Source organism: Equus przewalskii, chromosome 20, assembly GCF_037783145.1.
Source record: "Equus przewalskii isolate Varuska chromosome 20, EquPr2, whole genome shotgun sequence".
In the NCBI taxonomy this organism is placed as follows: Eukaryota; Metazoa; Chordata; class Mammalia; order Perissodactyla; family Equidae; genus Equus; species Equus przewalskii.
Window position 1 is genome coordinate 27,974,535 of NC_091850.1, and position 26,296 is coordinate 28,000,830.

General features: G+C 36.3%; 1 protein-coding gene across 2 annotated transcripts in view; it reads left to right on the forward strand.

Moving 5' to 3' along the window:
• NUP155 (nucleoporin 155) overlaps positions 1 to 26,296 on the forward strand; it is a 64,312-nt gene that overhangs the window by 26,006 nt on the left and 12,010 nt on the right. For both annotated transcript variants that reach the window (XR_011530397.1, XM_008518460.2), the window contains exons 16-27: positions 703 to 791; positions 1,263 to 1,325; positions 1,861 to 2,008; positions 3,136 to 3,202; positions 4,697 to 4,812; positions 12,200 to 12,297; positions 14,554 to 14,684; positions 17,283 to 17,474; positions 18,154 to 18,292; positions 19,013 to 19,148; positions 25,157 to 25,310; positions 25,528 to 25,632. Coding sequence is in view for 1 of the 2 variants with exons in the window: in XM_008518460.2 (XP_008516682.1) it covers positions 703 to 791; positions 1,263 to 1,325; positions 1,861 to 2,008; positions 3,136 to 3,202; positions 4,697 to 4,812; positions 12,200 to 12,297; positions 14,554 to 14,684; positions 17,283 to 17,474; positions 18,154 to 18,292; positions 19,013 to 19,148; positions 25,157 to 25,310; positions 25,528 to 25,632 (1,438 nt within the window). In the remaining variant the exon portion in view is untranslated. The remainder of the gene's footprint in view (positions 1 to 702; positions 792 to 1,262; positions 1,326 to 1,860; positions 2,009 to 3,135; positions 3,203 to 4,696; positions 4,813 to 12,199; positions 12,298 to 14,553; positions 14,685 to 17,282; positions 17,475 to 18,153; positions 18,293 to 19,012; positions 19,149 to 25,156; positions 25,311 to 25,527; positions 25,633 to 26,296) is intronic.

Here is a 26,296-nt window from a genome sequence, read left to right on the forward strand (position 1 = left end):
CTTTATGTGTATCATTTGCATTCAGCAATTGTGAATCACTTTAAGGAAATTTGGTGTCAAAAAGATATTTTTAGTAAGAAAATATTTAGCTAAAAATAAGAATTTACAACGTGATTTTGTTTAAAAGCATTTTTTTAAATACTAACTATAATCTAGTATGAAAATTACAGTGCCCATATACTCATTAAGTAAATTCTATGCATTGCAGACTCTTTTTTAAGAAATTGCCAGAGTTGCTTATAATTCTTCCTGGTAGCAGTTTCAAGTCGACATTTACTAAATCAGCATTTTATTATGTATCTATGCATACACAATACATGAAAGTCTCTAATGTTTAAAGCTTTTTTTTTTTTTTTTAAGGGGTTATTAGATTCTGGGTGATTTAGACTTTTTATTTTTCCTTTTTCTCCTCAAAGCACCCCCGGGTACATAGTTGTATATTTTTCAGTTGTGGGTCCTTCCAGTTGTGGCATGTGGGACACAGCCTCAGTATGGCCTGATGAGCGGTGCCATGTCCACGCCCAGGATTCGAACCGGCAAAACCCTGGGCCAGCAAAGTGGAGCTTGTGAACTAAACCACTTGGCCATGGGGCTGGCCCCAAAAAACATTTATTTTTAAGCTAAGCAGGACTTGGAACAATTCCAGCTTTTAAGATGGATAGTTTCACTGAATAAACTCAGCCTTTGTTGTCATAAAAATAGGTATGGTGGTGAAGCACAGATGAGATTTCCGACCACTCTCCCTGCTCCAAGTAATGTTGGTCCCATCTTGGGGTCTCCTGTGTACGCTAGTGAGTATGAAACACTGAAATGAAACTGTTTCTAATAGAGTTTGAATTTTGGAAACTTTGTAGCATGTTTTAATGTATAAAGCTTTTCATTATATTTTATTTATTGCTACTGTATTATTAGTGAATAAGTCTATAGAGGTCTACTCTTAAGAGTGATGATTATTAATACTGAATACTTAATGTATGCTAGGGAACAAAATAAGATGTAACTAATAGTATGTACAGAACTCTTTTGTTATTTATTCAAAAGGAAGCAGATGAATGATTTAATAAGCTCTCCCCTCAATGTCTTCCAAAGTGGGGATTGTTAGAAAGTTACCAGGAAATGAGATGAGTCCCTAATTCTTGAGTATATTATGAATGGTGCCATTCCTCATCTTATGCTTAGAAATAACTTCTACGTCTAATTTTGATCAGATTCAAAAGATTGGGAGGTAATTTTATAAATCTTTATATTTCTTTCCTTTTTAGGTTCTCCTGTTCCTAGTGGTAGTCCATATCCGACTCCATCCTTTTTGGGAACACCATCTCAAGGTACCTCTTTTCCTTGTTTTCAGTTTCTGCTATGACTCTTTTTGAGGAGCTAACACTGTGAGCTTACTATCCTTAATACCTAGAAAAAGATTAACTTGCCCTATTACCTTGAAAATAATGTAATTTATTAGAAGTGACATCCAAGCAGGGATGGCATTTGGTCATGAGTGCCTTTACTAAGGAAGTCCTTCAGTAGTGTAACTGGAAAGCCCCTTATTTGAGGACCAGGATTTAATTACTAGCCCTGAAATCTGTATAATTAGTTCTATTTCACTCCCAGCATTAAGGAGCAGTGATTGCAAGCTTTCTTTCCTTTTCATCCTGCATTGCTAACCCTGGAAAGCCTACCTGGGAGTTCCCATCCAAGGCTAAGTCTCTCTTCTTAGCAAGGAAAACTAAATTACATATTTATCTATTCCAGTATTTTTGTAAATATTCTTACATGTGGGTCTAGATAGAACAAACTTGGATTATTGAGAATTCTGAATGTTTAAGGTTAAATTTTTAAGATTTGGTTTTCTTATGTGGATTCAAGGTGTACATCCTCCTGCCATGTCGACTCCAGCGTATCCTGTGGGAAACCTAGCAACTCAGGCCACAGGTATGAGTTGTATGGCTGGACCAGAGATTGTCTACTCTGGGAAACACAATGGTATTTGCATCTACTTCTCTCGAATCATGGGGTAAGTTTTTCATAGAATAATTAACTGCTGCTCGCCTTGTTCTATTTTGTGTAGTTGAATATTTTTAACTCTAAATTTGGGACATCATTTATTTTTATTAAATTTTACTGGTAGTTTCAGCTCACTTGTCCATTAATAAGATTGTTTTCTATCATTCAGCTGTTTTATTGTCCAACCATCTATGTTTGTTTCTGTGTTACATATTTATCTTCAAGATGTATCTATAAGTACATTAACATACAGTGTTACAGACCACCCCATAGTTCAGTGACGTGTGTCTGCAAGTCAAATAGGCAATTCTGGTCTTGGCTAGGCTCACGCATGCACATACAGTCAGCTGAGTTTGAACAGAGCTCCGTCTCTCTTGGCTGGACTCTCACATATTTAGGGTCATGTCTGAATGCTGGTCTAGAATGTCCTTAACTGGGACAGCTGGATTGGAAAACCACATGTTGTCTCATCCTAGCAGACTAGCCAGGAATTATTCACTTGGTGGTGGCAAAGTTCCATGAGAGAGAATAGAAACTTGCAAGCTTCTTCAAGGGTGCCTAGGCCAGAATTGGCCTACCGTCATTTCCTCCTCATTCACTTGGTAGGAGAATGTTTCCAGGCCAACCCAGGATTTAAAAGATAGGAAGTAGACTCCTCATTATGAGAGAGGCGTTAAAGTCATATTGTGAAGGGGGTAGGTATAAGGATGGATAAAGAATTAACAGCCATTTTTGCGATCAGTCTACCGTACCATCTAGTTAATTATCATGTCTAGTATAAATTTTTCTTAGTTTTAAGATATATGCTTTCATTTGAGTCATTTGCTTAAAAATGTGATGAAACAGTGTTAGAATCCCTTTTAAATCTTTTTTTGTATTATAAGCTTCCTTGTTTAGAATTCATTAACCTAGAGCCTTTTGAGTTTTCTTCAGCAATATTTCGTTGTGTGAAATAACTTTAGATGTATCAGATTTAAAAATTTTGTTGTTTTCTGTTCTCTGAGATAACGTAGTAAAATGTTAGATAAAACCACTTCTGTACTATAAAAAGTGAATAAACACAGAAAGGAATTTACTACATATTATAATTACTTTTATTTACCTATGACAAAACCATTAAAACATTTTTTGTTCCAGAAACATCTGGGATGCTAGTTTAGTTGTGGAGAGAGTATTCAAGAGTGGCAACAGAGAGATCACTGCAGTAAGTGTGTTGTATAATAGTATTCCATTCTCTCTATGTAATCAGTTTATGTTAGTAGTGGATAAGTAGATTGGTTTACATTTCTTGATGTTATAAACAAGATGCAATGATTATTTGTATATGTATGTGCTTGTGTACTTGTCCAGTAAACTGTCCACCCCCTGAGTTGTCTCAGCTCTGGCAGTGATTAACTGATGAGTAAATTTCTTAGCCTTTCAGAGCCTGACACCTCATTGTAAAATGAGAATAATAATATATCTCCCTAATAAGGTTGTTGTGAAGGCTAAATAGAGTTAATCCTAGTGCTTAATATTGCTCAAAGTTACTATTTAATATTTTGCTTTTATGCCCCAAAACTCTATGGACTCAATACTAATTTGACATACTTTCCAGACTGCTTTTTTTAAAAATTTCTTTTCTGCATTTTTCTCCCCAAGTTCCCCCTGTACATAGTTGTATATTTTAATTGTGGGTCCTCCTAATTGTGGCATGTGGGACACTGCCTCAGCGTGGCCTGACAAGCAGTGCCACGTCTGCTCCCAAGATCCGAACCAGCAAAACCCTGGGTCGCCAAAGCGGAAGGCTCGAAACTAACCACTTGGCCACGGGGTTGGCCCCTCTACTGAGCTTTAAGAAAACATCTTATAGAATTTTATATTATCATAAATTCAGATATAAGACTTTATTTTTAAGATTTTATTTTTTGTCTTTTTCTCCCAAAGGCCTTCCAGTACATAGTTGTGTGTTTTTAGTTGTGGGTCCTTCTAGTTGTGGCATGTGGGATGCCACCCCAGCATGGCTCGACGAGCCGTGCCATGTCCATGCCCAGGATTCTAACTGACGAAACCCTGGGCCGCCAAAGCAGAGCGCGCGAACCCAACCACTCGGCCACGTGGCCGGCCCCTCAGATGTAAGGCTTTTTTAAATGTGAAATATGGACATATTTATTATAAGCTTTTTTCTTTTTAAAATGAAAAGATACCAAGTATCTTTTCACCTCTGATACTGTTTTAAAGTTCACATTTCTAAGAATAAAAATGTATTTACTTAACAGAGTATATCACTTTGTATATGTGAAGTTCAAGAACAGACAAAACTAATCTATAATGATAGAAGTCAGAAGAGTGGTTACTGGGCGATAGAATGACTAATGACTAGAAAGGGGCATTAGGGAACTTTCTTGGGTGTTAGAAATATTCTGTATTGTGGTTTGGATCTGACTGCATTAAAATGTAAAAAGTCATCAAGTGTTCACTTAAGATTTGTGTATTGTACTGTCTGTAAATTCTACCTCAGTAAAATCAGCAGGAGGGGAGGGATGTATCTAGCCTTTTATTCTAGTCACCAAGTGTGAATTGATATAAGAAATAACTTTATAAAGATAGCATACCTCAAAATTAAAACTTTATATTCAATTATAGATATACAGAGCATGTATTTTATATATATATACTTTCTCAGTGTTTTTAAGCTTTTTAAAATACTTCCTTACAGATTGAAAGTAGTGTTCCTTCCCAGCTGCTGGAGTCAGTGCTACAAGAGCTAAAAGGTTTGCAAGAATTTCTAGACAGAAACTCCCAATTTGCAGGAGGACCATTAGGAAATCCAAAGTAAGAATAAATAGGATTTATTTACTCTTTTTTCTTTTGCTCAGATCAACTCACACATTGTAAAATTCATCCTTTTAAAATGTTTAGTTCAGTAGTTTTTAGTATATTCACAAGGTTATGCAATCATCACTACTATCTAATTCCAAAACATTTTCTTCACACCAAAAAGAAACCCTATACCCATTAGCATTCACTCCCTGTCTTAGTCCAAGCTGCAATAACAAAAACTCCATACACTGGCTTAAACAAGAAACATTTATTTCTCTCATTTCTGGAAGCTGGAAGTATGAGATCAGGGTGCCAGCCTGGTTGAGTTCTTGTGAGGACCCTCTCCCTGGTTTACAGACAGCTTCTTTCTTTCTGTGTCCTTATATGGCAGAGAGAAAACAAGAGAGCAAGCCCTCTGGTCTCTTCTTATAAGGGTACTGATATCAGGGGGACTCACACTAAACCTAATTACTTCCCAAAAGCCCCACTTCCAAGTACCATCACTTTGGGGATTAGGGCTTCAACCTCTGAATTCGGTGGGGGCACAAACATTCAGTCCACAGCCCCCCCCCACATCCCCTCCCCACATCCCCTCCCCCACCAACCACTAGCAAGCATTAATCTACTCTCAGTCTTTATGGATCTGCCGTATTCTGAATCTTTTATATAAATGGAAATATACACTATGTAGCCTTTTGTTTCTGGCTTCTTTCCCTTAGCATAATATTTTCAAGGTTCGCATGTTGTAGTGTGTATCTGTACTTTGTTTCATTTTTCAGTTCATCAGTTGATGCACATTTGGGTTATTTGAGCTTTTTGACTATTAAGAATAAAGCTGATATGAAGATTCCTGTAAAAGTTTTTGTGTGGACATATGTTTAGGATGAACTTTTTTTTATTATAAAAGTAATAAGAAATTTCAAAAAATTCACATCTCTCCCCAAAAGAATTATGATTTGAAGTATGACAATATAAACTTTTTAAAGCATATATAAATATACATTTCTTTAAAAGTAAAAATAGGATCTAAGTATGCATACTTTTATGAAACATTGTTTACATTCGGTATATCCTTTTGGAAATTCCAAATCAGTGGAAGAAATTATCTTCTTTTGGGGCCTGTCCGGTGGTGTAGTGGTTAGGTCCACATTCTCTGCTTCAGTGGCCCCAGGTTCTCAGGTTCGGATCCCAGGCATGGACCTACACACTACTCATCAAGCCAGGCTGTGGCAGTGTTCCACATACAAAATAGAGGAAGTTGGCACAGGTGTTAACTCAGCCACAGTCTTCCTCAAGCAAAAAGGAAGATTGGCAATGGGTGTTAGCTCAGGGCCAATCGTCCTCACCAAAAAATAAACAAATAAATAAATTCTGTATTAGCTACATATCATTCTGTTATTTATATACAAGCAACTAACAGTAGAACTCTAGTCATGTTTAGGCTGTTTCTATTTCTGGGAGTTTTAAGCAAGTTGCAGTGATTATTATTCTTTATACATGTTTGTGTACTTGTTCAGTTATCTTCAGATGAATTTCTTTAAAAGTAGAATTATTGGGTGTAAAGGCTTTTTAAAATGTTAATATGTAGTATTTGGTTGTATCCTGAGAAGGTTATATCAGTTTTCTTTATTTTTAGCCTTCAGAATGCTTTTTTTTTTTTGAGGAAGATTAGCCCTGAGCTAACATCTGCTGCCAATTCTCCTCCTTTTTTTTTTTTTTTTTTTTGAGGAAGATTGGCCCTGAGCTAACATCAGTGCCCATCTTCCTCTACTTTATATGTGGGACGCCTACCACAGCATGGCTTGCCAGGCGATGCCATGTGCACACCTGGGATCCGAACCAGCGAACCCCAGGCCACTGAAACAGAGCACTCGAACTTAACTGCTGCGCCACTGGGCCAGCCCCTCAGAATGCTTTTAAGTGTGTCTTAAACGACATATAAATTGATTTCTTCCTCCCTTTTAACCTCAGTTTAAGAGTCTTTGTCTTTTAATAGGAGAATTTAACCCCTTCCCATTTGTTGGGATTAGTTAAATGTTTGATCTTTATTCTCACCATCCTGAATTTACTTTTTGTTTTGTTTTTTGTTTTTCTCCCTTTCCTCATTCTCTTATTTTACTGGATTGATCAGGCCTTGGCCCACCCCAAATGCTGATTAAGAAGTTTTATACATGATTTTTCTTCCTCTAGTTTTAAAATATGAAAAATACACATCTCAGTGAGCATTAATAATTGAACACAATCTATTATCTTACCTCCTCCTCCTGCCCTCTACCACTATCCTTCTTTCTAGAAGTTATCTGATATGTTAATTGAAAGATTTTTTTGTTTGTTTTCTACCATTATGTTCTTCTATTAATAGTTTCTAAGCAATTTATTGAATTTTGCATGTATAACTGCAATTATCTGTTAATTTTATAACCTACTGCTTTACTGATTTCTCTTTACTGTTTTTAGTAGTTTTTTCATTGGAGTTTTTGGATTTTTCACATATGTAACCCTGTCGTCTGCACATAGATAATTTTACCTTTTCCTTTCCAATTCTAGTTGCTTTCTCCTGTCTGCCTAGGCTGATGTCTCCAACAGTGTTAAATCATGGAGATAGAGTGGGCCTCTGGTCTTATTCCTGACTTTAGTGAGAAAGCATGTGGTGTTTCCCCATTAAAGAAGATGAAAAGAGATCATACAGTTTTTTCTTTACCTTTATTAACAGAATTATATTAACAGATTTCATAATTTCAACCAAACCTTGCATGCCTTCAACATTAGTTTCACTGTGTATGGGAATTTTTTAATAGCTGTTTTAAGATAATTTATATACTATAAAATTCACTTGTTTTAAATGTTCAGTTAAAGGACTTTTAGTAAATATATAGAATTGTCCAATCATCACCACAATCCAATTTTAGAACATTTCCTTCACCCCAAAGACGTCCCTTTTGTCCATTTGTAGTCACTCCCTATTTCTACCCCTGAGCCCCAAATAATTGTTAATCTATTCTGTTTCTATAAATTTACCTATTCCTAACATTTCATATAAATGGAATCATACAGTGTGTGGTCTTTGAAGTCTAGCTTTTTTTGCGTAGCATGTTTTGAGGTTCGTGTTTGAGGTTTATGTTGTAGCATGTGTCAGTGCTTCAGCCCTTTTTATTACCTAGTGGGTATGAAATTTTAAGGTCATAGTACTTTTCTCTCAGATCTTCGTGTTCATTTTGTTCCATTTTCTTCCTGAATTTTAATGTGGCAAAGGAAAAGTACGTTGCTTTTCTGATTCTCTTTCCACCGTAAATGGCTTGTGTTTACTTTGAAATTTTTTATGATTTTTTTCTTTGTGACTGAATTTCAGAAATTGCACCATAATATCTTTAGCTCTGTGTTCTTTCAGTGTGTTTTGAGAACTGAACATTTTCAATGAGCGTCTAAACTAAAGATTTAAGCTTTGGTAAATGTTCTTCTATTATTTTTAAATTATTGTAGTATTCCATCTTTCCCATTCTCTTTGGAGAATCGTATTGACTCTCCTGGGTCTAGCCTCAGTTTCTTCTCATATTTTATTCTTATTTATTTATTTATTCTTATTTATTTATTCTTATGGAAAGAAATTCCATAATTTCTTTCATTCTTTTTTTTTTCCTGTAGATTGCAGAATTCCTAAAGTTGATGTTCTCAGTCATTTAATTCTATTTTAAGTAGCGTTTGTTCAGTTTGTCTGATAAATTTTTTTTCTGGCCATTATACTTTTAATTCCAAGAGCCCTTTGATTTTCCAACTTTTCCTTTTTCATGGCAATCACTACTTGTAATGTGAATCCCAAATCTCACTAAGAATACAACTAGAATTGCTTTTCAAGTTTTTTCATATTTCTTACATTAGTTGTTTCATTGGGGGCTGTTGCCTTCGACTGCCCAGCATAGTCCATCTTTTCCAAGCTAGCAGATATGTCATACTTGGTGGTATTTTTCTGGCTGGGTTTATAAAATGACTATATTTATTTATTAGTATAGGTAGCTGATTAGATCTGCTCAGCAGTTGTGATCAGTGTTCAGAAGCAGACCATCTTGTGAACAAAGCTTTTGTGAAGCTCCCAGGGTTAGTTTTACCCTAGAATATGATAAGAATATGGTAAAAAGCTGAGATTAGGTCAGTTGGTAGATTTTCTCCTCAGTGTGCCAGACACACCAGTGAAACTGCAGTTTCTCTCAAGTGAGTTGGGAGGTCGTAGCAGTGTCAGCACCTTACATATTTAATGTATTGTCATTTGCTCCAGAGGAGATTTGGGCCTGGATGCCAGGGCCACCCAGATGAGATTTTATTTTGTTTATTCTTTGCCAACTGGTCCTCTCCAGCCTTTAATAATTGGATCTTGAGGATGTTTATACCAGTTAGAGCTTGAGTTGCCAAGGGATTGAAAGAGAGGCGTTCTGATAGCAGTTGGGTACCCAGTGGATTAGCCTGCTGTGTAAATCCCATGTAATCTGCCTGCCCCCCCCCCCCCCCAGCTTCCCCCTGTTTGTTAGGATGCCCTTGACTTTGCTGAGCAGTATTCGGAGCCTGTGGAGCCCTGTGCCACAAATCCACCATTTTGTTTGTGAGTGGTTTACCCTTACAAAAAAGTAAAGTACGTGATTGAACACTGCACTTAGTCAGCCTACATGGGCGAAGGACACACTGGCTGAACTGAGGTCCTGCTATAATCCTCCATAGTTTTAAAAAAATCTCTTCTTCAACTATCTGGTTATCCTGAGATACATTTTGAAAGATTCATTCAGAAAGCCTGGATAAATGCTTGCTGCATTCTCTTTATTTACCAAATTTAAAAGTAATGAATTGGTTTCCAACATCCTCCAAAGAAGAGCAGTGTGGGTTTTTTGTTTGTTTTTTATTAAGTTATATAGTAAAATCTATGTTTTCTTGGTGTGCAGTTGTATGAGTTTTGACACATGTGTAAAGTTGTGTAATCACCACCGCCACAACCAAGATGCAGAACAGTTCCATCATCCCCCCAAATTTTTCTTGTGCTGTCTCTCTTGTATCCACTCCATCTTCCCACACCTAACCCTGGCCACCACTGATCTCTTATTCACCTCTGGTTTTGCCTTTTCCAGAATGTCATATAAATTGATTCTGGCTTCTTTTATGAAGCACGCTGCATTTGAGATTTATTCATGTCGCTGCACGTATCAGTACTCCAGAGAACGTCAGTCTTGTTTGTTTCAGCAGGCAGTCTACCTAGTTAGCTTCAGACTACAGGTTCTGTCTTCCAGTCTGTGGGCAGTGATTCCAATGTCAGCTTAGTTTTCAAAGCCTTATGCTCTTTAGGTCTGTCTCTCGCATTAATGTCTCACAGGTTATTCTGGAACTTGTACAGTGGTTTATATCTCAGTTCAGTTCTTAGAATCTTCACTATGTTTCTTCCCGTGTGTTCCAAACATATACAGCTTAGGGGGCGAGCCCAGAAGTTGTTACACAGAATTAACGGATCTCCTTCTTCAGCCTCTTTTTGCTGTGATTTCGCTCACAATATCTAGCTCCCAGGGGTCCCTTTTACTGGTCATCTGGATAGAAAGTCATTGCCTCTCTGTTTTAGCTCCCTTGGTGTCGTGCAGTTTGCAGAAATGGTGGTGTCTTTGGGGCAAAGCAGCAAGAGAAAATAACTGATTCCCTCCAAACTGTTCAGACCACAGGGCCCTCTCTTCCCAGTTCCTGTGTTCCCAAGTTTTTCAACTTTGGCACTGTAGACATTATGGACTAGCTAATTCTTTGTTGTGAGGGCTGTCCTGTGCATTGTTGGAGCATCCTTGGCCTCTACCTACTAGATACCGGTAGTTCTCCCCAGTAATGACAATCAGAATGTCTCCAGACCTTGCTGAACATTCCCTGGGAATTTTACTGTCCACACGGCTTTGAGACTCAGCTCACCTTTGGTCAAAGCCTAGAGATAAAGGAGTAAGGGGAAAAAACCACTAACTCACCTCCATATGGGTTGTCATTTGAGTTTTGACTTCCCCTCGGTGTGCTGTTACTAACTTTTCAGAGTCCTCAGATGGTAGTTGCATTTTGTATTCTGTCCTGGGGTTTTAGTTGTAATCAACGGGAGAGGCCGTAGTAGGCTTACTCTATCTCAGCCAGCACCATGAGTTGAGGCTTTTCTTTAGTATCATTATCAATCTGTGGTTTTAAACATATTTAATGTGTTTCAATCTGTTGCATGTTTTTTAAATGCAAAATTGTCCCATCTTTTGCCTCTTCAGATTGCTCTGGGGTCATTTTGACAGTAGTCTGTAGTAGCTTCTTTGCTTTCTAGTATCACGAGACATTCCAGGCTCATTTGGTACAATTCCTCCCCTACACCTGGAATCGGCCATTTCTTCAGAGCTCTGGTTTCTTTTGGTAGGAAATCATATGAGAGACTACAGCTGGAGGTATTCATTGCTCCTGGTCAAGCTGTATACTGTTTTGTTTTTATTTTTTAATAAAACAGAATTGTGAGTTGTGCTGTTGTTTTCAGTTCAAATTTAAGATTACAGGAGTTTTGCGCAATTTCTTTTACCCTAAAAATCTTGTTTTCTAACAACATTGACATAATCACTTATTTGCTTGATCCTACAGTGTACCAATTATAGCTTCAGTAGTCATATACTTTTGAAGTTAAAATCTTAATCTGTATTTCACCAAGCGTCAGCTACCAAACAGGAATTTCTCCTGAAAGTTCAGCATTATTTCTTCTCATCCCTAAAGTTGCATTAACAGCTCAAATATCAGATTCTTCACCAAATCAACACCAAATGCTCTTACTTGCTCATTTCTCTCAGCGGCCAGTATTTCCTTACAGCAGATTCTTTGCTTTTTACTTTTGTCCTGAAGTTTTCTCATCTGTAAAATGAGATTCTTAATAGTACTTACCTTACAGAACTGTTGTGTGTGTTAAGTTAAATCATTGGTGAAGGCAAAAAACAAGTGTTCAATAAAAGGAAACTTGTTATTACTCATCTATTCTCAGTGAAACTTCAAACATCTGAGAGATTAAAATGCTTCAGGTTTACATTGTCATCATTGATTTGCCAGTGATTATTTCACTAAAGAGGAAAAAAAGTGTTTACAACATATTCCAGTTCATTTATATGAAATATTCAGAATAGGCAAATTTATAGAGACAGAAAGTAGAGTAGTAGTTCCTGGGGGTAGAGGTGGGAGAAAAGAGAAAATGGAGACTGACCACTAATGGGGAGTGGGTGAAAATGTTCTATAATTCAATTGTGGTGATAGTTGGACAACCCTATGAATGTATTTTAAAAATTAAATTGTACACTTTAAATGGTTGAACTGTATATTATAGGAATTTACATGTCAATAAAGCTGTTAAAAATACCAGTACACTCTGGAATTTCTGTTTCAGTACTACTGCCAAAGTACAGCAGAGGCTGATAGGATTCATGCGTCCTGAAAATGGAAATACCCAGCAAATGCAACAGGAGCTGCAGAGGAAGTTTCATGGTAAATTATTGCTTCTGATCAGTTAAATGTACATGAACCCAGTAGAGAGTTTTATTAGTCAAATAGAAAATAATGGACATCTCTCAATAAGATCTAGTTTGCAATAACACAAATATTGTTTATTAAAGTATCAGCAGTGTGATGGGGGAAAATGGGGCAATATGTATTTCCATAACTTTCAGCCCATAAATTTTTGTCCCTTCCTCCACCAGAAAACATGATATACACCTTATTTTTTAATCAGTGGGATTTTTTTATTGGTAAAAAATTTACCATTTTAATCATGTCTAAGTGTACAGTTCACTGGCATTTAGTACATTCACATCATTTTGCATACATTACCACTATCCATCTCCAGAACTTTTGTCATCTTGCCAAACTGAAACTCAGTACCCATGAAACAATAACTCCCCATTTCCCCCTGCCCCCAGCCCTTGACAACCACCATTCTTTATTTCTGAATTTGACTACTCAGGTACCTCATAAGTGGAATCATATAGTATTTGTCCTTTTGTGACTGGCTTATTTCACTTAGCATAATACCTTCAGAGTTCATCCTTGTTGTGGCATGTGTCAGAATTTTTTTCTTTTTTAAGATTGTATGTATATGCTACATTTTGTTTATCTATTCATCCATTGATGGACACTTGAGTTACTTCCGCTTTTGGATATTGTGAATAATCCTGCTATGAACATGATGTACAAATATAAATTTGAGTCCTTGCATTCAATTCTTTTGTTATATACCCAGAAGTGGAATTGCTGGATCATATAGTGATTCTATTTTTAGTGTTTTGAGGAAGCTCCATACTGTTTTCCATAGCAGCTGTACCATTTTACATTCCTAACAGTAGTGCACAAAGGGCTCCAGTTTCTCCACATACCAGTTACTTTTCAGATTATTATTTTTTATAATATCCATCCTAAGAGGTATGAAGTGGTATCTCATTGTGGTTTTGATTTGCATTTTCCAAATGATTAGTGACACCTTTTTGTAGAGTTTAAAATATGAATCAAAGTTTTGGCCTTTTTTTTAATCTATTATGAATAGTAACAACTAAGGATAGAGTAAGGGAACTGAAAAGTTCTCATGATCATCAATTATTCTGGATATGAATTGGAATAATAATAAATTATTGCTTAAATTTTGTCTGTCATTCATTTTTTTAAGTTCTTTTTGTCTTCTATTGTTCGAGCCAATTATTCTGGCTAATAGAACTTTGCTAATTAAGACCCAGCCATTTTCTCTTGTCCCTAAAGTACTTCCTTCCCTTCCTGCTGGCCCTCATTTTCTGTTTGCTGTCTTGTAAATTCTTTTTTCAGTACTGCTAATGAAACTCCAGTAAGGCCTCAAGCTTGCCAATATCAAGCATTAATAAAGATTCATACAAACGGGAGCATTCAATTTGCTGGCAGTATACACTGAAATGACCACTTTGGAGAGCAGTTTGGTTGTATATGTATAGCAAAAGCTGAAAATGCGTATATACTCAAACCAGCAGTTTCCGTAGGTGTACATCCTAGAGCAGTCTTTATCAGACTTTTTCCCCACAGTAAGACCCAGATTTACATTATTTACATTTACGTAATGCCCCAGATATGTAAAAGCATACACACACAAATGAAACAAAATTTCAGAAAGTAGCTCTACCTGTTTTACACTCTTTTCTTTCCTGTTTTACTCTATTCTGCTGCTTTTTTAAGAAAAAAAAAAACTGTCATGACTGAATTGGTTTCATGACTCACCAATGCATCTTAATCCAAGGTTTGGGAAGCTTTAGTCCCAGAGAAACCTGACTGCTTTCCAGGAGAGCCTTTTTAAGAATATTTATTGCATTATTGTTTTAGTCACTAAACATTGGAGACAATATAAATGTCCTTCAGGTGGAAAGTGGACCTGATTATAGTATACTAACGTGGTGGAACACTCTGCAATTAAAATAAATGTATTATATTTAAATTTCTAAATATGGGTAGCCTGCAACTGGGTGGAAAGAGCAATGGTGTAAACTATTTTAAAACGCAGCAGTATTTTTATTGCTTATGTGTACACGCTCACACAAACACCCAGAAGCACGTATATACAGTGAGAGGATAAAAACATGAATTCAGTAACTCATGAGGGGAGCGAAGAGAACAACAAGGATTTCAACCTTAACTATAATCGTTTTTATTTGAGGTAAAGTATTGATTTACTTGGAATAAAACAACTTTATGTTATTTTATAAAACTTCATTAGTTGTGTTTTATAATTAGAGGCTCAACTGAGTGAAAAGGTTTCACTTCAAGCAATCCAGCAGTTGGTTCGAAAATCATACCAGGCTCTGGCTTTATGGAAACTTCTTTGTGAGCATCAATTCACTGTTATTGTAGGAGAACTTCAGAAGGTAGGATATTTTTTTTCCCTTAAGATCACACTGTTAATACTATGCTTAGTTTTCTTTTGAGTCAGCTTTAATCTTAGACTTGGGTTTGGAAGGAGATTATTCGGAGAAGCATTTAGGTTATGATAAAGTTCGTGTGTTATAAGAAGATTGCACTAACACGTGATAACTTGAGAGAGCCACTTTGTCAAAGCCACAAGTGTTTACAGTATGTAAGAACTTTATAATAGTATGTGAAGGAAATCTTACTTTACCAAAAATGTTTTTTAACAGTGGATTGTTACCTTTATTTAGGCTACAGATCCCTTTGGGAATCTGATCAAAAAACTCTCTCACGGGACCGGCCCCGATGGCACAGTGGTGAAGTGCACACGCTCCGCTTCGGTGGCCCAGGGTTCACCAGTTTGGATCCTGGGTGCGGGCATAGCGCCACTTGGCAAGCCATGCTGTGGCAGGCATCCCACGTATAAAGTTGAGGAAGATGGGCATGGATGTTAGCTCAGGGCCAGTCTTCCTCAGCAAAAAGAGGAGGATTGGCAGCAGTTAGCTCAGGGCTAATCTTCCTCAAAAAAAGTTAATTAATTAATTAATTTCTTTTTAAAACATCTCTCTCAAAGAATGTGTACAGACACATACACAAAATTTTTGCATGTAATTTCAAGAAGTTCAGCAACCTAAATTAAACATTCCTGCTTTAAAGAAAGATGTTTACCATTGTGGGTAACGAATGGTTCATATTTCTCTTGCTGTCCTCATTTGAACCTTTTTTAAAGGTAATGATAATTTGCTTCATCTAAATATTAAGCCATTTGGGGGAAGGTATTTCTGCCTATTGTTCAGTTGTGAACATTTCTAAACATACATGAAAATAGAGCAACTACTACAACTAATCTCCATATACACTTTACTCATATTTAGCATTTTAAAGATTTTGCCAACTTTGCCTAATCCGCTTTTTTCTTTTCCTTTTATTGAATTATTTTAAAGTGGATCCCAGACATCATGTTATTTCATTCCTACTTAATTTAGTGTGTATTTCCGAAAAAAGATGGGCATTTCCTTAAATAACAGTATCATTATCACACTTAGCAATATTAACAGTAATTCTTTGGTGGCATCTAAAGTAATGCAATTTCTGTGACTGTCTTAAAAATATCTTTTTACGATTGTTTGATTGAAATCAGAATCTAACCAGCTGATTGACTCACTGAATTTGGTTTTCATTTCTCTTAAATATTTTTCAATCTAGAGCAATTTTTCCTTCTTTTTTTCCTTGCTTTTGCCTTGTAGATGGTCATCAACTCTGTAGAATGTCCAACATTGTGAGGTTCTCTTCACCTTCACTGTAGTTAACATGTCCCTCTGTTTCCTGCCTTTTCTGTAAAATGGGAATTAAGTCTACAGAGGCTTGATAAAGTTCAGGTCCATTTATCTGAGGAAGAATAGAATGCTTCATAGGTGGTGGTTTGTGTGTCAGGCTGTGTTTATTAGACCAAAAGGTTTGATTGTCCCACTTTTACTGATATTAAGATTGATTGCCGGATTCAAGTAGTAAGTCCAATCCTGACATTGTGAAATTCTCCATCAGACTTTGAAGCGTTCGTTATCCATTGATAATCATTACCTGAGTTAGTTGTTTCATTTAGAATTACAATATGGTCATTTTCTAAATCTGTGCTTTTTTCCGTATTTATTAACTGCAATTCTATTTTTAAAAATGGTTTTTTTCTTATCCTGTAGGGCTATTTGGTTACCCTGAAATGTTTAATTCTTGACTTTTAAGTACCAGTTTTCAATGGCAATCCCCTAGTTCTTTCCAGTAGTGTCCAATGAATTATTTTGTTTGTGGTTGTATTTCTTTTAAGCACATACTTTTTTTTTCTTTTTAAAAATTCAAGCTAATATGGTTAATTATGAAAACTGTTTTCCAGGCCAGGTAGAATAATGATTTTTAGTTTTATTGGGTGATAAACATAACAGGTAAATTTTTAGCCTAGGTGCCTTTTTCTGACCCATCTTAATAGCTTCCTTCCTTGCATTACGAAGTGTATGCTCAAGGAATGCAAATTAAGTATTACTCCAATATTTAAATACAGATTGGATATTTGCTGAAATTTAGAAAAAAGAAATAGCAGTCACATCACTAAACAGAATAGTGTACTCTAATATAAAAATCACCTCAATGCTTTAGAACTCCGTTTTAACAAGCAGATTTGTACAAAATGAGATCAAACTCCAATGTTGGAGGGCCTTGAATAATAGAATTCTAACATTATTTAGGAAAAACAGGTGTAAGCCCAGTTTCTTTCCTGGTTATAACTGAAGTCAGGAGATGTGGCTCAAATTTTGGCTCTATCTGGGCTTTACTTTCCTCATATGTAAAGTGAGATTTGGACTAGACATACTGTGGGTTCTTTCCAACTCTGTGATTCTATGAAAGTTTGCAAAAGTATGTTAGTTCATATAGTTTAGTGTATCTTCTTTTGAATTGTAGAGTCTATTAATATTTTGGTTATTTTAAGTTATTAAATTTTATTCTATATTGAAATATGATATTCCTTTGTTTTTGGTAGAAAAAAGGATTTTCTTTTATACTCCTAGGAATTTCAAGAGCAGTTGAAAATCACCACCTTTAAAGATCTGGTAATCAGGGACAAAGAACTGACTGGGGCATTAATTGCTTCTCTTATCAACTGCTACATCAGAGATAATGCTGCTGTTGACGGCATTAGTTTACATTTACAGGATATCTGCCCACTTCTGTATAGCACTGATGATGCAGTTTGTTCTAAGGTATGATGGTTTGTTACCTATTTCGGTGTTTCTTCTGGGAAGTTTCATGTTACGATGAAAACTACACTAGAACTGGAATCAGGAACTATCTTCTTTTACTTAATATATGACCTTGGGTAGGTCTCTTAAGCTCTCCTGACCTCAGAATTCTCATCTGTGTAAGAAAGGCATTGGCATATATGATTTCTTAAAGTCCATGTATATTAAACTTTTACATAAAGAATCTTTGATAGTATTTCTAGGCCATATTTTTTTTAAAGACAATGGTTAAACATGCCTCTCCTTAGAAATTAAGGAAAATCACTGAATCTTTAAGTCTGTAATGAATTAGAGTTAATTGAGCAATTTTTATTGATCCTTTCCTACAGGTGGAAATAATTTAAAAAAATCAGTGTCCCACGGACTGCCTGCTGACCAATAATGTATTGACTAGGCAAGAGATTTACCAGTCAAAAGCTGTCTTGCTTAACATATTTGTGAGAGGAATTAAGAGTAGCTAGGATTTGGGGGTCAAAAACTTTTCTGCCTAAAATTAAGAAGTAAGTTTGTAGAGTTGTTTTTATTTTTGATGATAATAAACCAGATGTAAATTTAGACATAGACTAAAACATATGTTGACAGTGTCATCTGTGTGCTTGATTTTATTTTTTTTTTAAGTTCCTGTCATCTCTACTGCTAGGCAAATGAGCTTCTTCAGCGTTCCCGACAAGTTCAAAATAAGATTGAAAAGGAAAGAATGTTAAGGGAATCATTAAAGGAGTATCAAAAAATCAGCCATCAAGTGGACCTTTCCAATGTTTGTGCTCAGTATAGACAAGGTGAGAAACAAAATGTTCTTCATACCTTTTTCTTAACTCAGAGGACAAATGACTGTGTGAGTAAAACAAGTGAATGATGAAGAGCTTCTTCCAGAGGCAAATCTTCCTTCAACTTTAGTGGCCCGAGTGATATGACAGAGGAAATTCATCCCTTGTCTTTTAGGCTTTGATGATTGCACCGGCCTCTGCTAGAATGCTCTTTTTATATCTTGAAATGTGTAACTTTTTAACATTGGAGTTTCAGTCCTTGTTCAGTTAAACTACTACTGTATTAGATTACTTTCTGGGTTACATTTGTTTTTCAGATGCTTTACATTCTTTTGACTAATTTTTAAAATATTGTCTGCTCACTTTAAAATTACTTTAAATCAAATCTAACGTGATGGAAAAGTAACTGTTTTCATGGGTATTGTTTTGAATTTCAGGATTTTTTTTTTTCTATCAAGGAACGGAAACCCTCCTTTTCGTTATTTTAAATACAAAAATGTTTTCCCAATGAAGAAAATCTATTTAATAGCTGCTTTTTAGGAATGTTGGGACCCTGATCTTTGGTGGACTTGTCGGAAATACTTTATATGATATTGTCAGTACAATGACTAATATATGGTAGAAATGTAATAACCTTGATCCATATTTTTATAAGCCAGTTAAGGAAAAACATATCCAGCTTAATAAGCTGTTAATAAGCCTTAACTCTTTGTCTTTTTTATTTCCAATTAGTGCGTTTTTATGAGGGTGTGGTGGAGCTCTCTCTTACTGCTGCAGAGAAAAAAGATCCTCAGGGTCTTGGGCTTCATTTCTATAAACATGGAGAGCCAGACGAAGACCTGGTGGGACTTCAGGCTTTCCAAGAAAGGCGAGTTTTATCACCTTCGCAGATTGTCAACTTTACGGATACAGACCTTTCTTTGTAGTGTTAGGAAAATAGTATATCAGTCAAGTACAACCCTTATTAAATTGACTTATGCTTTAACTTAAAAATGTCTTGTTTTATTAAAGACCTGAATCAAGATTATGAATCTTAGCCTAGGGATAAAATTTTAGTCTGGTGAAAATTCTTAGGGACTTATCAACATTTTTGAACTTGTGCCTGTGGTTTTTCTGAGACTTTATTAATGTCGATTTTAAATGAGATAGCTTATTTGGAAACAAAACTGACTCACCCCCATCCCCCATTTCTGGTTCTGGGTGAAGATTAGTAATTTTATTTTAAAGGACTATTTTTATCTGGGAAAGCATTTACTTCTCTGTCATATCTGAAGGATAATTTTGCTGAATAGAGTATTCCTTAGCTAGAAGTTTTTGTCTTTCAGTACTTTGAATATATCATTACATTCTCTCCTAGCCTATAAGGTTTCTCCTGAGAAATCCACTGAAAGCCTGATAGGGCTTCCTTTGTACGTTATTTTCTTCTGCCTTGCTGCCTTTAATATTTTTTCTTTGTCATTGACTTTTGCCGGATTTAGTATTATATGCCTTGGAGAAGGTAATTTGCATTGATGTAATTAGGAGTTCTATTGGTCTCATGTACTTGTGTGACTAGTTATGTCTCCAGGTTTGGGAAGTTCTTGGCTATTATTTCTTTAAACAAGCTCTCAGCTCCTTTCTCCCACTCTTTTCCCTCTAGGATACCTATAATCCTTACATTACTTTTCCTAATTGAGTCGGATATTTCTTAAAGAGTTTCTTTGTTTTTTTAAATCTTTGTTCTCTTTCCTCCTCCACCTGAAGCATTTCCAGATTTCCATCTCCTAGGTCACTTGTTCTCTGCTCCGTAAGGTCTGCTCTATTTTTTAGGGTTTCTATATTATTTTTAATCTCATTAATTGTGTTTTTCATATCCAGAATTTCTGTATAGTTTGTTTTTTATTTTATTGAGGTCATAATAGTTTATAATACTGTGAAATTTCAATTGTACATTATTATTTGTCAGTCACCATATATATATGTGCCCCTTTACCCTTTATGCCCACCTCCCAACCTCCTTCCCCTCTGGTAACCACTCATTTGTTCTCTTTGTCCATGTGTTTGTTTATCTTCCACATAGGAGTGAAATTGTGGTGTTTGTCTTTCTCTGTCTGACTTATTTTGCTTAACATATAATACCCTCAGAGTCCATATATATTTGTACCACGTTTTCTGTATCCATTCGTCAGCTGATGGGCGCTTGGGTTGTTTCCACTTCTTGGCTATTGTGAATAATGCTGCAGTGAACATAGGGGTGCATTAAGTCTCTGAACTGTTGATTTCAAGTTCTTCGGATAAATACACAGTAGTGGAATAGCTGGGTCATCTGGTATTTCTCTTATTTTTGAGAAATTTCCATACTGTTTTCAGTAGTGGCTGCACCAGTTTGCATTCCCACCAGCAGTGTGTGAGGGTTCTATTTTCTCTATATCCTCTCCAACAGTATTTTTTTGTTTTGGTATTGTAGCCACTCTGACAGGCGTAAGGTGATGTCTCATTGTGGTTTTGGTCTGCGTCTCCCTGATCATTAGTGATGTTTTTTGTTTTGGTATTGTAGCCACTCTGACAGGCGTAAGGTGATGTCTCATTGTGGTTTTGGTCTGCGTCTCCCTGATCACTAGTGATGAACATCTTCTCGTATACCTATTGGCCATCTGTGTATCTTCTTTGAAAAACGTCTGTTCACATCCTCTGCCATTTTTTGATCAGGTTATTTGTTGTTGTTGTTGTTGAGTTCTATGAGTTTTTTTTTTTTAAAGATTTTATTTTTTCCTTTTTCTCCCTAAAGTCCCCCGGTACATAGCTGTATATTCTTCGTTGTGGGTCCTTCTAGTTGTGGCACGTGGGACGCTGCCTCAGCGTGGTTTGATGAGCGGTGCCATGTCTGCGCCCAGGATTCGAACCAACGAAACACTGGGCCGCCTGCAGCGGAGCGCGCGAACTTAACCACTCGGCCACGGGGCCAGCCCCCTATGAGTTCTTTATATATTTTGGAGATTAACCCTTTGTCGGATATATGGTTTGCAAATATCTTCTCCCAGTTGGTGGGTTGTCTTTTCGTTTTGTTCCTGGTTTCCTTTGCTTTGAGGAAGGTCTTTCGTCTGATGAAGTCCCACTTGTTTATTTTTTCTTTTGTTTCCCTTAGCTGAGTAGACATGGTATTCAAAAAGATCCTTCTAAGACCAATGTCAAAGAGTCTACTTCCTGCATTATCTTCTAGGAGTTTTATGGTTTCACATGTTACCTTCAAGTGTTTAATCCATTGTGAGTTGATTTTTGCATATTGCAAATGATAATGGTCTCCTTTCATTCTTTGCATGAGGCTGTCTAGTTTTCCCAACACCATTTATTGAAGAGACTTTCCTTTCTCCGTTGTATGTTCTTGGCTTCTTTGTCAAAGATTAGCTGTCCATGGATGTGTGGTGTTATTTCTGGGCTTTCAGTTCTGTTCCACTGATCTGTGTGTCTGTTTTTGTACCAGTACCATGCTGTTTTGATTACTATAGCTTTGTAGTATATTTTGAAGTCAGGAATTGTGATGTCTCCAGCTTTGTTCTTTTTCTTAGGATTGCTTTAGCTCTTCGGGGTCTTTTGTTGCCCCATATGAATTTTGGGATTCTTTGTTCTATTTCCATGAAGAATATCATTGGGATTCTGATTGGGATTGTTTTGAATCTGTAGATTGCTTTAGGTAGTATGGAGATTTTAACCATGTTCTTTCAATCCATATGCATGGACTATCATTCCATTTCTTTATGTCATCATCATTCTTTCAATAATGTCTTATAGTTTTCATTGTATAGATCTTTCACCTCCTTGGTTAAATTTATTCCCAGATATTTTATTCTTTTTCTTGCAATTATAAATGCGATTATATTCTTGTTTTCTTTCCATTAATTCGTTGTTAGAGTATAGAAATGCAACTGATTTTGGTAAGTTGATTTTGTACCCTGCAACTTTGCTGTAGTTGTTGATTATTTCTAATAGTTTTCCAATGGATTCTTTAGGGTTTTCTGTATATGGAATCATGTTGTCTGCAAACAGTGAAAGTTTCACTTTTTCCTTGCCAATCTGGATACCTTTTATCTCTTTTTCTTATCTAATTGCTCTAGCCAAAACCTCCAGGACTGTGTTGAATAAGAGTGGTGAGAGTGGGCATGCTTGTCTTGTTCCTGTTCTTAGAGGGATGGCTTTCAGGTTTTCCCTGTTCAGTATGATATTGGCTGTGGGTTTGTCATATATGGCCTTTATTATGTTGAGGTACTTTCCTTCTATACCCATTTTATTGAGAGTGTTTTTCATAAATGGATGTTGAATCTTGTCAAATACTTTCTCTGTGTCTATTGAGATGGTCATGTGGGTTTTATTCCTCATTCGTTCATGTGATATATCACATTCATTGATTTGCGGATGTTGAACCATCCCTGCATCCCTGATAAAAGTCCCGCTTGATTATGGTGTATGTTCCTTTTAATGTATTGCTGTGTTCAGTTTGCCAATATTTTGTTGAGAGTTTTTGCATCTATGTTCATCAACAATATTGGCCTGTAATTTTCCTTTTTTGTATTGTCCTTGTCTGGCTTTGGGATCTGGGTGATGTTGGCCTCATAGAATGAGTTAGGAAGTGTTCCGTCATCTTCAAATTTTTGGAATGTTTTGAGAAGGATATGTATTAAATCTTCTTTGAATGTTTGGTAGAATTCTCCTAAGAAGCTATGTGGCCCTGTACTTTTTTGCGGGGGGAGGTTTTTGATTACTGTTTCAATCTCTTTACTTGTGATTCTCTATTTCTTCTTGATTGAGTTTTGGGAGGTTACATGTGTGTAAGAATTTATCCATTTCTTCTAGATTGTCCTATGTGTTGTCATATAGTTTTTCATAGTATTCTCTTATGATCCTTTGTATTTCTGCAGTATCCATTGTAATTTCTCTTTCATTACTAATTTTGTTTATTTGAGCCTTCTCTCTTTTTCTCTTAGTGAATCTGGCTAAGGGTTTGTCAATTTTGTTTATCTTCTCAAACAATCAGCTCTTAGTTTCATTGATCCTTTCTACTGTTTTGTCTTTATTTCAATTTCATGTATTTTTGCTCTAATTTTTATTATTTTCATCCTTCTGCTGACTTTGGGCCTTGTTTGTTCTCCTTTTTCTAATTCTGTTAGGTGTAGTTTCAGATTACTTATTTGAGATTTTTCTTGTTTGTTGAGGTGATCCTGTATTGCTGTGAATTTCCCTCTTAGGACTGCTTTTGCTTTTCCCATATGAGTTGGTATGGTCTATTTTCATTTTTGTTTGTCTCCAGATATTTTCTGATTTCTCCTTTAATTTCTTCAATGATCCATTGGTTGTTCAGTCTCCACGTATTTGTCACTTTACCAGTTTTTTTCTTGTTAATTTCTAGTTTCATAGCATTGTGGTCAGAAAAGATGCTTCATATGATTTCAGTCTTCTTATATTTATTGAGGCTTGCCTTGTTTCCTAACATGGTCTATCTTTGAAAATGTTCCATGTGCACTTGAGAAGAATGTATATTCTGCCATTTTTGGATGGAGTATTCTATATCTATTAAGTCCATCTGGTCTATCTTTTCATTTAATTCTACTATTAGAATTTCTGTGTCATTGTTTTTTAAGGGCTTAATCTCTTTGGTGAACTGTTCCTTCTGTTCATTAATTTTATTCCTGAGCTCATTGAACTGTCTTTCTGTGTGCTTGTAACTCACTGAGTTTCTCAATGACAACTATTTTGAATTCTCTGTCATTTAGACTGTAATCTTCTGTGACTTAAGGTTTGGTTTTTGGAGACTTGTCATTTTCCTTCTGTTCTGCAGCTATTACTGTAGTTCTCCATGGTGTTTGATAAATTGATCCTCCACTGGCACATTTGTGGTAGTAAATGGTCCCAAGGTTCCACCTGCCATAGCTGGGTGGACAGGGGCCAGGGGCTGTGTTTTCTGTTTCCACTCCTTCTGCTCCTAGTTGTACCTGTATAGCCACTCTTGATTCCTGCAGGCTGGCCACAGCTGCTCAGTGGGTCGCACTTGCAGGGGTAGGGCGCTGTCACACGGGCTGAGCCGTGGCCACTTGCTGGGGAACGTTCACATGAATGGGGCTGCTGCAGCGGGGTGGGCACTCCTGTGAGCCGGGCTACCATTTCTACAGCATTTGCACATGGGCCTCCATTCACACTTCTTCCAGCACTGTGTGAGGGTCTGCATCATGGATCGCCGCTGCCAGGGGAGGGGGCAGTTGTGGGGCCAGGCTTGGATCTGCTCCCTTAGTTCTGCTGCTTCCTGGAAGTCCAGTATACCCACCTTCAGACGTATAGCTGCCTGGATCTCTCAGGCATTCTGTTCTGTGTCCGTTTAGTTGTAACTTAGAGAGGAGAGACAAAGGGAACAGCTCATTCTGCCATGGTGCTGACATTGCTCAAGGATTATTTTTAAATGTTCACAGTTTAGTTGAGACTGTTAAAGAAAAAAATGTATATCCATGAAGGAAATATATCACCTAAGACATGTTTTTTGTTAATACAGTCATTTTTAAAACTTTACCTTTTTATGTTTAACCAAATGCTTCTCCAACCTATTGAAAAAGCCTATGATTTGTATTATTTTTAATACCAAATTTGTGTGTGTATATATATGTATACACACACACATCTTCTCCAAAATAGTCTTCAGATTGTTGTCTGTATTTAAATTAGGCCCAGTGGTATAGTGGTTAAGTTCGTGCATTCCACTTTGTCGGCCTGGGGTTTGTAGGTTTGGATCCAAGGCACAGACCTACACACAGCTCATCAAGCCCTGCTGTGGCACCTCACCAAAGAGAAAAAAAAAGATAAATCAATTGCTGTCTAATTAAATAATGTAATTGCTCCTTTGCCATTCTCTTTCAGATTAAACAGTTACAAGTGTATTACAGATACACTTCAAGAACTAGTAAATCAAAGTAAGGCTGCTCCTCAGTCTCCCAGTGTACCCAAGAAACCTGGGCCTCCAGTGTTATCCTCTGATCCCAATATGCTGAGTAATGAAGAAGCAGGACATCACGTAAGGGACATAGCATATTTTCATTCTGGAAATACATTGTGTTTAGAAGTTCTGTGTGTTAGTGGTGGCATAATCATCTTGGGAAAGGTCATAGCTCTTCAAACTTATGGTTTAAGGATTCTTGATATCTTAACAGGAGTTTATAAGGCTAAGGGTCATGATATTACAGCAACTGAACCTTTAACTGTGCTAATTTTTATTGTTTTCTTTATTTTAGTTTGAACAGATGCTTAAATTGTCTCAACGATCCAAAGATGAGCTCTTTAGTATTGCCCTTTATAATTGGCTAATACAAGCTGACCTTGCAGATAAGCTACTGCAGGTAAAAAAATGGTTTTTTACTCTAATGTTAATTTGTATTTTTAAATAGCATAACTCAATGGGTTAAACACATATAGTTATAGGAAATTTTTTCTCATTCTGTACCTACCAAGGTGTTCGTGTAAAGCCAAGTAATGCAATATCTTTTTCTAGTAGGCAAAGTAGGCCATTGCTCTAATTTTCTTTTATTGAGAAGCTGATTGGGGTTGTTTATATTGTGGGGTGGAGATCACTGGATTATGAATTAGAACACCTGAACTTTGTCTTAGCTCTTCTGTGAAGTCACTATGTGACTTCACACATGTCCTTTCACTACCCTAAGTCTCAGTGTTCCTCAGTCTGTAAAATAAATACATGGCATTTGATAATTTCAAGGATGCCTTTGAGCTCAGATTCTAGGAATCAATAGCTGTGTTCTCAAAGTTTATTAAAAGATTTATAATTGGATTATAGGAAATTATTTTTATCAGCCTAATGCAACTGTGATACCAACTCTTTCATTAACTGTGATAAAACAAAAATCATTTATAGTGAGAAAAATTGCCCTCTCTTTTATCTGTTATTGGATTATATTTTGCTTATTTATTCATAAAACAAGGCACACCTATAGTTGTCTTAAAAATGTTATATGTACTACATAAAGAGCAAGTGAGTGGTCATAAAAT